Here is a 12294-nt window from a genome sequence, read left to right on the forward strand (position 1 = left end):
GTGATGGATATGTGAGGTTGTGCACACCTAGCCTCAGAGATGAGAAGTGAGGGTATAAGTGTGAGGTATTTTTCCTTGGTATCTACAAATTAGCTATTCTTGTATATCAAGAGTAAGCTAGAGTAAAGGTAGAACTAAACTTTTCACATTTTTTTGGTGCTTTAACACAAAATCTTTAGATAGATATATATAGGCTATAAATGTACTTCCCAGAGATCTTCTTCTTGCTAAAAATGATCAAATTGTATTATTTAATATCATTGCAAAGAACATTTCAAAAATAATCTTTGATGTTCAGCTAGTGTGGAATCTCACAAGAGATATTAATGGAGATTTTAAGGCATATAATCCATTGTGTTTCCCTGTTATGCTTTAAAATATCCCACAGCACTTGCTTTAGGGAAACAAAGTCTTTCAATGTAATTTCATATGCTTTTTTTAGTTCATACTGAACTTTTTTCCTCAGAAAAAGTTTCATTTTAGCTTTTTCTGCCTCTATTAAAAAGTTTAGGTTTGTGGATGTATAATTTTTTCTACTTTCTAGGTTATTTTACACTTCATAGTTTTGAAAAACTGAGTATAATCATTGTATCCATTGGTTTTAAAATTGAGATTCACACAGAGAAATGGCCATATAATACAGGAGCTAGGAGCACTGATTGTGGAGTTGGTGCACATGGATTTGAATCTGAGCTCTGCCATTAACTGGCTGTGTAACTGTGTGCAAGACATTTGACCCCCATATGCTTTAGTGTATTCATGTGTAAAATGAAGCATACAATAATATCTACTGTATAGAATTGTTCTGAGAAGTAAATGAGTTAATATTTGCAAAGCAATTGGAATAGTGGTGAGCACACAGAAAACACTAAATGTTACATAGGTTAAATAAGATAGTATAGCTACCCCTGGACTTCGTGTTCTTATTTTATTTTATTTTTTTCATCTGCGGAATGGAGATCTTTAACTCAAACAGATATGTGGATGTTATTGTAATGTCAGTAGTAACTATTGCTCAGAAATTCTTCAAAAGGAAGTTGGTAGAAATTATTGTTTACTCTGAAAATTATCAATATAATCAGGATGCATTTTCAGTAGAAGAATAACTCTCAACCAATACAAAGTAGTGGGTTTTGGTCAAACACCTTATTTTCTTTTGCACCTCTGCCTTAGATAGGAAGGGAGTCTTTTCATGACAGAAGACATCAGATTAATCATCATGATTCCACTAGCTCTTGACATAATAATTAATCCATATAAATTACCCAAGTGATATTAAGAAAATAATTTATATAATCTGTGATGTGAGAAATCAATTGTTTCATTATTCATCACCCATTGTGCAATTTTGATTTAATTTGGTTTGTTGTATTATTTTACTGCTCTATTAACTTAATGATTTGAGCAATTATTTATAGTTTGTGGTACTAGGTAATAGATTTAGAGGATATTATTAGATAATTCATGATAAAGTGATGTTTATGAATATTATAGAGAATTCTTCCACTTTAATTTGAATGCTGTATGCAACTTGATCATAATGAATTCATATTCTTCTATAAAATTCATATAATACAACTATAAGTGTAATTTTCTGTTGACACAGAGGTATAGTAATTATCAACATTATTTAATGTAGAATAGGTAGCTAATTGTACTCTTGGCTGTCAGTTTCTTTGTGTATCTCTGGAAGTGTGATACTGTTGCTGTTCTAAAGTCAAGTGAAAAAATAAATGAGTTGATGCTCTACCATTGTTTATTTTTTCAAAAATTTCAAACCTCCTTCTATTGCTGACTATAGTTTTGGAAATTCCTCATAGATGTCTTTGTCCTGACTTTATACCATGTCCTTCTCATCATTACCAAGACTTATACTTTTAATAGCTATGTTTATGTGCATTTGCTCATGTGGATTTCCTTGTGGATTTCCATTTTTCTCTAGATATATAGATTGGAGTGGCCTAATGCTAATCAAAGTTTTTCCAGAGAGAAACAAATTATACAGGTGCACATTCTTGTTTACAATTCCTTATTCTCAAATCTCTGAAAACTAAAAAGGAAGAGTAACCTTTTTATTGGCAAATCTGACCTGACCTGAATTGACATGAAGTTATTTATTGTTTTCATCCTGTTTATTGTAAGTATGCATACATTTAAATACAGAAATATTAATGATTTGATTTCAGGATGCTGCCCCAAGCCCCCATGGAGATATTATATCATATATAGTATATACACTATATTGTTCTAAAAACTGGATAATTCACGTATTTTCAAATACGTTTGGCTGCAAGGATTGCATGTAACCTGTAATCATGATTGTTTTTCGTGTTCTGTTACCATAAGAACTATGTGGTCCAGGAATATAAATTTTATAGTTATGAATTTTAATCTTTAATTTTTCTCTTAGATTACCTTAGTCCTAATATATTGATGAAATGTTTTTAAATTATAACTAGTGGTTCCAACATCCTTGAAACAAACAATTATTACTAATGTGGCTAGCCAAATTCTCATATCACATACTTTTAAGAAATATTTGACTGGTTTCACACATTATTTATAGAGATTAACAATGAATTCCAAATTAACATGAGCCATGCAAATAGTTTCCTAGCATGTGAGTATAATGGCCCTATATGGGATGTCTTAGGACACTGAGATCGTCATATATTGCATCTATAGGCAGCTCTTTAGGTAAGGCTTTTATGAGCACCTTCCCACCTCCCCACCTCAGTCTGGGAGAGGGCATTTTTTATGTTGAATGCATTGTTGTTATAGTATTGTTTTTCATGTAGGATATATAAAGTATTAACCAAGAACACTTTAGTGAGACATGTTCATATTAACTTGTTTGTGAAAGTATAACTTTTTAACTGTCATTTATAGGTATTTATTACCAGGAAGTACACAATTCTTCATGAGAACACCAACCTACACCTTGAAATACAGTTCACCTGGAATGACTCGCTCCAATGTTTTGTTTACGTCCCGATATGGCCATTTGTGAAACAGAAAGGAAGATCACCATGGATTATGCATAATAGCAATTCATTTTTTCCCTCCAATTTAAACATGCAAAGAAAGTGACCATTAAGTGCTGTTTTATGTATATATGACATATATGTGTGAAAATATATACACATGTGCACTCAAATAATACATATATATTTATTATAATATATGAAAGAAGAATTAGCAGAAAACTGGATATAAGACTTAACCTTTCTGGAAATGTAATAAACCATGCTAAAATTGTTTACACAAATATGTGAATGTCTAGAATTTGCTAGGTTTATAATTAATACGTTCCTACTAGAAATGTTATTTTTGCTGCAGAATATATAAAACAGAATTGATCTTGAAGATCCCATTTCAGTGTTAAATTATTTTCTAGACAACACATCTTTTGACTTGAAAAAGCATTAATAGTATAATACCTTATTAATTCTCTTATATATAGTAGCCATTTAAAATGAAAAACAAAGCTAGAAGCCTGGTGTTGCTTGATGATAGGATTAAATATAAGACGGGTTTATCATTACTACAGCACACTGCAAACTACTATAAAAATCCCAACCTGAAATTCCCAACATTTTTACTTCTCCATATGAAAATTTAGCTACTTGTGATGATGTACATTTTCAGTAAGGATCTAGTAAGATCATATAGTGATCTAAAATGGAAGACAATCCAGTGGGTTAAAGTAAACAAAACATAAACTAGCTTTCATTTTTTATGTTTCATTGGGAGTCACATAAAGGAACAGAAAATGATGGTAATAACAAAATCTTTCCATCTGATTTTTGTATCTCATATCACTCACTTTTATTTGGAAAGTATATCTCCAATGGGTACATATGGTTAAATACAATTTCTTCTGTTCTTCAGAAGAGTTGACATTTCAAACTCATTTTGGAGTTATAGGGTAATGTGTCACACTTACAAGTCTCTCAATGTTGAGACCAACTAACATTGCAAAGTCTAGTAAAGAGTTTCACATTGTACCATAGAAAATAATCTAAATTACTGCAAATGGAAGATTTGGATTACTAAATATTATTAGTCATGGATGTACCCTTGAGAATTTTCAAAAATCAAAATAGAGTATGAAGTTTTCTTCATGTGTAAAGTTATTCCGCATGAATTTCTTAGCAGTTTACTTCCTTTTCTTGCTTACAGTTTCAAAAACGATGGGTGAGCATTCAGTTTTCCATAAAAGTATCAACACAGCAGTATCATTGACATGGAAGTCCTTAGAAATTGTGATATTCATCTTTTAGAAGTTTGTTTAAACTTCTCCCAATGGTCTTATTTTCTCACAGATGCTAATTATTGGCAAAACGTAGGAAAGTTTTACCTTTTACTATCCTAGAAACTGTTTTCAGTAAATCAAGAAATGGCCCCAAAGCAGGAGAACTTAAGAGAGGCAAACTGTCTGGTTTTAATTTACAAATTGGATAATTAGCAACCTGAAGTTGTAAGTTAGATACATTTTGCTTTTAGAGCCATATTCTGAGGCTGTGATAGGCTAAAATAGGTTTTTCCTTAAATTATCGCTACTTGATTCTTTATGACTACCTAACATCCATATTCCAATAGATACTTTTCCTTGCTAGATGCATCCCAAAGAAGAATTTGTTATTATCTTTGTGGAAAAAGAGGATGAGGATGTCAGGATAAAAGAAGTTACATTTTAACTCTGAGTATTTGTGACTCCACTTTGTGAATTACTAAATTCATTGCAGATTTCTTAGAATTAATAATGTAAAAATTGGGATATTACAAAATCATTTTAAGAGTGATCAGCAAGTGGGTCTTTTCATGAAGTATTTTTTTTAATCATCTTTCTTTTAAATTCATGATTTCTCCATGAATGAGACATAATTTCAAGTGTCTGGTATATGATATCAACCCAGTTTGTTGGTCACTCACTTGCATTAATTTAAATCAAAATGGTTATTTCTTATGCTAGAGTGGGTGCTTTGGAACTTCCGTCCTTAGTGATAGAGGACTAAAATTTTTATTTAAAACAAAAAAGAAGAATGTTTAACATGGGGATGAACCCTCTCCCCCTAGAAAACACACACACACACACACACACACACACACACACACACACAATTTAAAAACCAAAAGTAAGTTAAAATGTGTGAAACTACCCAATGAACAAATTTCACTTCTCTAGCTATTTAGAGCTGGCTTTTTTTGAGCACCAGAATTTTATTGCTCACATTTGCATATTTATACTGATCTAGTTTGATGTGATAAAGTTGTGAATAAAAGCCATGTGCTCATTATTTATATATGCTACCTGGTATGCTGTGGACTATGGTTGCTATAGTGCTTATTCCCTAATGAGAAACTAAGAAGAGAAGATACACTAGTAAACCATGAAAGTCTCTAGCGGCCACGGAAATGTTTTAGAGGTATAAAATATTCCTTAGTTTTTATTATAAATTTTTTATTCATAGGGTTAAAACATATTAATATAAGTGATAGTACGGGTCTGATTCTCTCTCTCTCTCTTTTCCAGGAGAGAAAATAACTTTATTTGAAAAACTCCAGAAGTTATTGAATATTCACAGGAGTTTTTAATAGGGAATTTGGGTTACTTAAGTTGAAAGTGTATTTTCATTCTGTTAGAGAAAACGTATCTCTACTCATTCTGTTAATCTAAGATCAGAATGCTTTCCAGAACTGTATATGATTGCAATGATTTCCAGAATTATATAAAAAGCAATCTTTATTTTAAATCATCATCTATGAATATGGTATGAGATTACAGATTTGTTTTCACTTTAATTATCAAGCATTGTAATTAATTAGCATTTTCTTTATGTAATCCAACTATAGTGATTCATATTTTTATTTATTTTTATTAGCAACAAATTTTATTTTACTAGCATTTCATTTACCTTGTGTGTATGAAAATGAAGCTATAACAGGATCAAATATGGAAATAACCTCTGCCAGATGCAAAGACTTATACATATTTTTTCCATATGTCTAAATTAGGTCTAACTACACAAAAATTGCCTACTAATTTCTCCTCCCTAAAACTAAAATGAGCCAAACTCAGACAGAAACAAACAAAAAAAACACTCAATTTTCTTTTCATGTAGTATTTACAAACAACTAGATGATAGTGGCTTGTAGACATCAAGGATTTCATTCTAATTCTCTTTTTAATTTGGAAAGCATATGATTATAGAATTTCAAGTTGGAAGTTATCTAACTTGAAATTTCACATTGTAATATAAATTAATCCAAGAGCTTTTGTCTTTAGCATGTCAAAGCCATTATGTAAAATTCTTTTAAATCTAAACATACACATTATTTGACCTTTTCAGTGTAACAAAAATTGATAGTTGCATAAACTCTATTATTTCTAGGTTTCTGTAAAGCACTGATTCATTTTTAAAAGGGTATTCTTTAAAAATAATAGCAAATACCTCGAGAAGAGTGACAGAAAATACCTTCCTTTTCTTTTCTGTAATGCTAATTTACATTTCAAATCTTAGCTTACCTAGTTTTAAGGGCTAAGCAATAAAAAGTGTAACTTCAAATAGTTGTGTTGCTGTGACTTAATTTTTGAAAATTGGCTTTGCTCTTTAAATTGAGAAATTTATGTTTGCAAGTTCTGAATTAGTTATCTAAATATTTTGGGTTAATAGTACTTACAAATAAATTAAAAAATTAAAAATATATTCATGATGAAAATTTTATTTCTTACACTGCTTTTTATTTCTTCCTTTTTTCTTTGCTTCTCCTCATCTTCTTCACTTTAAGCTCCTTTTGAAGTTTTGACCTTTGCGTGGAGAAGGTCAAGAAAAGATATCTGCTGCCTTTTAAATATTGGTTTTCCTTGTATTTTATGGTGGTGTATTTTTGCCTCGGCAACAGTAAAACTTAGATAAAATGTGTTTAGATCAAGTTCTATTCATCTGCTATTTTTAAGAACCAAGTTTCTATGCCTAGAAAGCATGGATTGTCTAGACCATTTGAAGCAAGATGTATGGATACAAAGAATAACCTTGCAACCAAAAAGTAGTATATTAAAACTCATTGCACTCTTTGAGATTGTTGCCCTTTTTTGGTGATTTTTCGCCATGTCATAAATGGGTGTATGGTATATTGAAGGAAAATGATTCGGGTAACACATTTTGTATTAACTGGGCTGTATTATCTAAGAAGGGCTACATAAAACTTTTATTTTATCCATCCCTACTAACTTGAAAACTGTTGGTAAAATCATTATTCAACAGGCTAATATTTTTTAAATAAGTAAGAAGGCTTACTTTACAAAAGTAATCAGATAATGCTCTTATTTCTCTTTCAAAGGCTAACAATGGCAGTTCTTGGTCCTGAACTGGTTGGTTCATCCAATTAATGCTGTACATGCTACAATATCGAATATTAATAGATTTGCTGAAGATTCTGGGTTTCAAGAATAGCTTGAAAGCAATACATTTTGCTACCATGAATCATGACTCAAATTATCCCCCATGTGCTTTACTACCTGTGTATGAATGCAAATGTTGTTACAGAAAATATGCTTGAAATGTCAACACAATGTGCAATTACTATTGCATTGTCATGCTTTAGCATGTGATATCTGTATGGTGAAGTTATTTCAATTACTATAATAAAAAATGTTTAACATAAGAAAGCTACAACATGTCATCAAATGGTTATTTCTGTTTTACACATACACACCGTGTTTTTAGTAGTGGAGGAGACTGGTCAATTAAGCTTTCAGGTGATGAAATATATTTTCACAGTAATTTTCTTCTGCTGTGTAGACAGCAATAGCACTATGGGGATAACTTTACCTTCTATTAAAGTCAGGTCGAGTAAACAAAATCGGTGTCAGTTCTTTTCCTAGTTAGCTGAAAGGCAAACCTTTCTAAAATTTAGAAATGATATTTTCATATGTCTCTAGTGTCATTCCTTATAACAAAGTATTACTAATCTGAATAGAATTATATTAGCATCTTAGTTATGAAGTTTATTTTTCTTAAGACTTTATCATTTTGTCATCGTTAAAACATCATACTAAGCCTCAGTGAGAAGCATATCCTAGTCTCATCGCCATTCATACCATTGTTCTTTAAGGTGATTATACAGAAAGAAGTTTAGAATATTTTTCCTTTAAAGAAAGGAAGCACTTCGGTTAAAAATCCTGTCACGTGATAGGAACTTGAATGCATGAATGCCTTCGTTTTTGGAATTGACGATAACATGGTATAAATATTGGCTTAAAAATGGTTTTAAAAATTTTAAATTATTTTCATAATGTTAAAGTATTCCATGAATGCCTTAAAAGTTAATTTTTTGACTTTTTTTTCAGTGACAGGTAAAGATGAGGCTAGTGTGGGTAGTTTGGTATCTCCTTATTTTTTTTTCAACGTTTTTTTTTTTTTTTATTTATTTTTGGGACAGAGAGAGACAGAGCATGAACAGGGAAGGGGCAGAGAGAGAGAGGGAGACACAGAATTGGAAACAGGCTCCAGGCTCCGAGCCATCAGCTCAGAGCCTGACGCGGGGCTCGAACTCACGGACCGCGAGATCATGACCTGGCTGAAGTCGGACGCTTAACCGACTGCGCCACCCAGGCGCCCCAGTATCTCCTTATTTTATCAAGTAATTTGTAAGATATATATATAAATTCAATTAAATGACTAGACATCTTTTTAAATTATAAAATCCTGAAATAATTTCAAGTGTAGAAAACTTCATACAGTGCCGTAAAACTAAAATAGCACAGCTATTTTGCAGAGAGGAAGATAATAGATCTTTAAATTAATTTGGAGAGCGTTATCCCTTCATGATTATTCATGTACGTATAGAATATGGTGACAACAATGCCTATCACCATGATCCTGTAGGTTTGTAAAACATTGGGTGTAAAATTTGGGTTGTGTTTCTCTACTTTCAGGACCTGAGTCCTTAGTATCTTAAGATATGTTGAGAGTTTTCAGCAAGAGATTAGAACGTACATCAGTTTCTAAACTAATTTTACTATGGTACCTTTCATTGAAATTCATTTCCCAGGACTAATCTTCTGTTGACCAAACTTTGGAAAACAAAAAACTAAACCATTCATTTATTAATAAAGTAATCAAGGTATTTACTTAATCATTTATCAAATATGCACTGGTGGTATAATTATGAACACTGATAAATCTAGTGCAGGAATTTACTTGAACCTGTCAGTTGAGAAAGAATTGGTCATTTCCGGAGGAATCTTTGAAGCAGGGTTTCAACAGGGATGGCTTGATCCAAGAATGATGGTCACAGGTAAATTACCTTAATGGTAAACCTGAGCTGTATTAGACATTTGCAACACAATTGTGATATGCAAAGTGATATAAAATGCTTAAGAATGTAGTCAGAATGAGGTCTGAGCTTTTAGAAAAAGATAGTAATGATTTCTTGGGTCTAACATGATAAAAGTTTGTCTCTAATGAGATTCTCTTGTCACCCATCAGCAGATAAGAGCTTTGTACGTAACACACAGTCTATCTAGAAGCACTTGCCATTTGAAAGCATCTTCTTATGCAAACAAAAAAGGCCTCTTGGTTTACAACAAATTTCCCTCAAAACTGGAATTGATTAAAAGTTTGTTGGATTATTTATGAGAGGCAAGATTTATTGAACCAAAATTTCCCCGTATCTAGGTTTTCTTTAAGCAGTATGTTAGACACTTTGGAAGCCTTAAGAATTTTCATCACATTCAGTTCTGTTTGGTCCCATGTGAAATATTGCCAAATTAATCTCCCTCCTAAAAATGTAGTAAATCTATGACTATTCCGTGTGTCTACAGAGTTGTATATTGAGTGGTACTAAGACTGATCTAAACTGAACTGTCTTACGTAGATATCAAAAATGTTGAAATTTTGACTTAGAAAGTAGTGTCTTGACTGTTGTAAGGAAATGATGCCATTTTCATATCTTTACAGCAAGCGGGTCTTCAGTATTTGATATAGTAATAAAAACATACAGTAAGAAAAAGCAAATTTCAAATCTTGTCCTAAGAACAGGTGCAAGTAGACATAAACCTTTTAAGTACTAAATTGACACTGTTATGACAAAAACTTGCAAGGATGATTCAAAGCGATATAAATTTAGCCAAGCTCTGTTATATTATAGACAGACTGTTGCTAGCATTAGAATAAATAACTTTAAAAAGGTCAAGGAACATAATAAAATTCACTTTCAAGCCTGCAGTATTCTGTTAGGAGTAAAAATATATCTACATGTGTGTAATATATTTGATTTAGGGGAAAAATGTATAGCACAGCATATGTGAAAAATCTAGAATATATAAACCTTAATACAATCTAAGAAAATACCATTTCAGCATATAACTTCATTTTCATTAAAATGATGAAAATGTGAAGTCAGAAAATCATTTAGTCCTTAGGCTAAAAATAGGTAGATCATCAAAACCTAATATCATTTTAGCTCAAATTGGTATTTATTCAGTTAATGTTCTACATTTTTTTGATTCTTCCCAAACTGAAGCAATAGACTTGTCATAAAACATTTAGTACAAATAAAGGATAAGTAGATTCCTCAGAAATTAGCTTGATTTTATATTTTAGCCTCAGGTTTCTCAGCCAAAGATTACTTATAATTTGCTTTGGAATTTGTTTTTTCTGACCATGTCTACGTTTCTCCATTTCATCTCATTCCGTTCCACGTTTCCCATGTGATGCATTGCCATGGTGCCCTCACTTGAAGAATGGTAATCATTGCCTACTTTGGTTGTTTTAACTAAAACATTGAATTCTTATCATACATGTATGGGAAGAGTAAAGGCAGATCCCACTTCTGCATTATTATTTGTACTTTGGATTAATATTTTTTTTTAGCAACTTGGCTTACAGTCCTAGTGTCCTATTTCTCTGGATAGCAGATAAATGGTCACCACTTCTCTGTAAAGTTCTGTGGCTTCTTGGAACCTCTTGAGACTATATGCCCTGGAAAAACCATGAGAGGCCACTTCTAGACCTTGCTTCTCCCTGCATTTGCTAAAAATTTCCACAGCAGTTTGCAGATCTGACCTAGGTGCGTAATTATTAAATGGGGGTTACAGATTTCTGAAAGACTCCATAGCACCATAACACCTTGCCAAGTAATCCCAGGGCTTTGGGAAAATGAAATTAACACCTTACAAAGACTGGAGTCTTTACTGTCTTCCGTAGTTTATTATTTCTCATCTACGTTTTAAATTTACTTTTCCTACATAATAGGAAACACACTGAATAGGAAGCAGATGACATAAGTTTCAACCCTGGTTTTGCTGTGAACTTCCTGGGTGGGAGAGAGTTCATTTCCTAAAAATAATAGCAACTTTGTCTACATGAGAGTCTTGTTGTGAGGAAAATAGGAAGCACTAGTGTCAGTAGCAAACTACTGTAAATTCCTCATTGTATATAAAAAAATGTCTCACTGATGATCTGAAGACTCTATGATTCTAAATCCGGAGGGCTATCATTGGGCTTCAGGTTCTCCAAGAATGGGACTAAGGAAACTTGTTACTGGGTGGTAATCCTCTTCATTCATTCAATAAAAACCTTTTGCGGACCCACTAAATTCACTTTCAAAATCACAAAGTAAGGTATTTACACAGCGAAGAATTTTAGACAAAACAAAACCAAAACCCTTAGATTTTGTTATTCCCAATTAAGTAAGATGCTGAGTAAAAGAGTGACCTCAGACGCCAGACGACCTGGGTTTCAATGATTCTGGGCCTCAGTTTCTTCATGGTAGAGTAGGGCTTTCTCTGCAGTTTTGTGGGGAATTATTGGAATGTTCTATGTAGAGTTCTGAGCCTGGCACGGACCTCCCAATAAATGTGTGTTGTATTTTTATTTCCACATGAAACACAATTCTGTTGATATATTTTAGGACTGGGGGCTCCTAAAGCCAATCTGGCATCTGGGGCATCTTTCAGGGTCTCCCACTGCACATTTTCCAGCCTTGCTCTCTGCTTTGTTCTTTCTTTTATAGTATGCCAGTTTCAGACAAGGGGCAGTGTACTTGTTCATTTCCCAAAAGGTTTCTCTAACCATTGAGATCTCTGAGTAAATACTGAATTGAAGGGCGAATTGACCAATCGGTAAAGAATTAGTCATATCTGTTCTTAGGAAATGGTAATTATAAACATTATAGAATTACCACACACATGCCTCTTCTAAAACAAGAAGGTGTAGAGAAAAAACAATAAATGAAAGATTTTTATTGGCTATTCCTGGTTTTGTTCAACAGGGCCTGATGAGCACC

General features: G+C 32.4%; 1 protein-coding gene across 4 annotated transcripts in view; it reads left to right on the forward strand.

The window, feature by feature from the left end:
• TTLL7 (tubulin tyrosine ligase like 7) overlaps positions 1-3366 on the forward strand; it is a 138261-nt gene extending 134895 nt beyond the window's left edge. For all 4 annotated transcript variants that reach the window (XM_047872922.1, XM_047872923.1, XM_047872925.1 and 1 more), the window contains one exon: positions 2890-3366. In XM_047872922.1, the coding sequence (XP_047728878.1) occupies positions 2890-3010 (121 nt within the window). In that variant the 3' untranslated portion in view covers positions 3011-3366. The remainder of the gene's footprint in view (positions 1-2889) is intronic.
• The last annotated feature ends 8928 nt before the right edge of the window (positions 3367-12294 follow it).

This window comes from Prionailurus viverrinus, chromosome C1 (assembly GCF_022837055.1).
Source record: "Prionailurus viverrinus isolate Anna chromosome C1, UM_Priviv_1.0, whole genome shotgun sequence".
NCBI classification, from domain to species: Eukaryota; Metazoa; Chordata; class Mammalia; order Carnivora; family Felidae; genus Prionailurus; species Prionailurus viverrinus.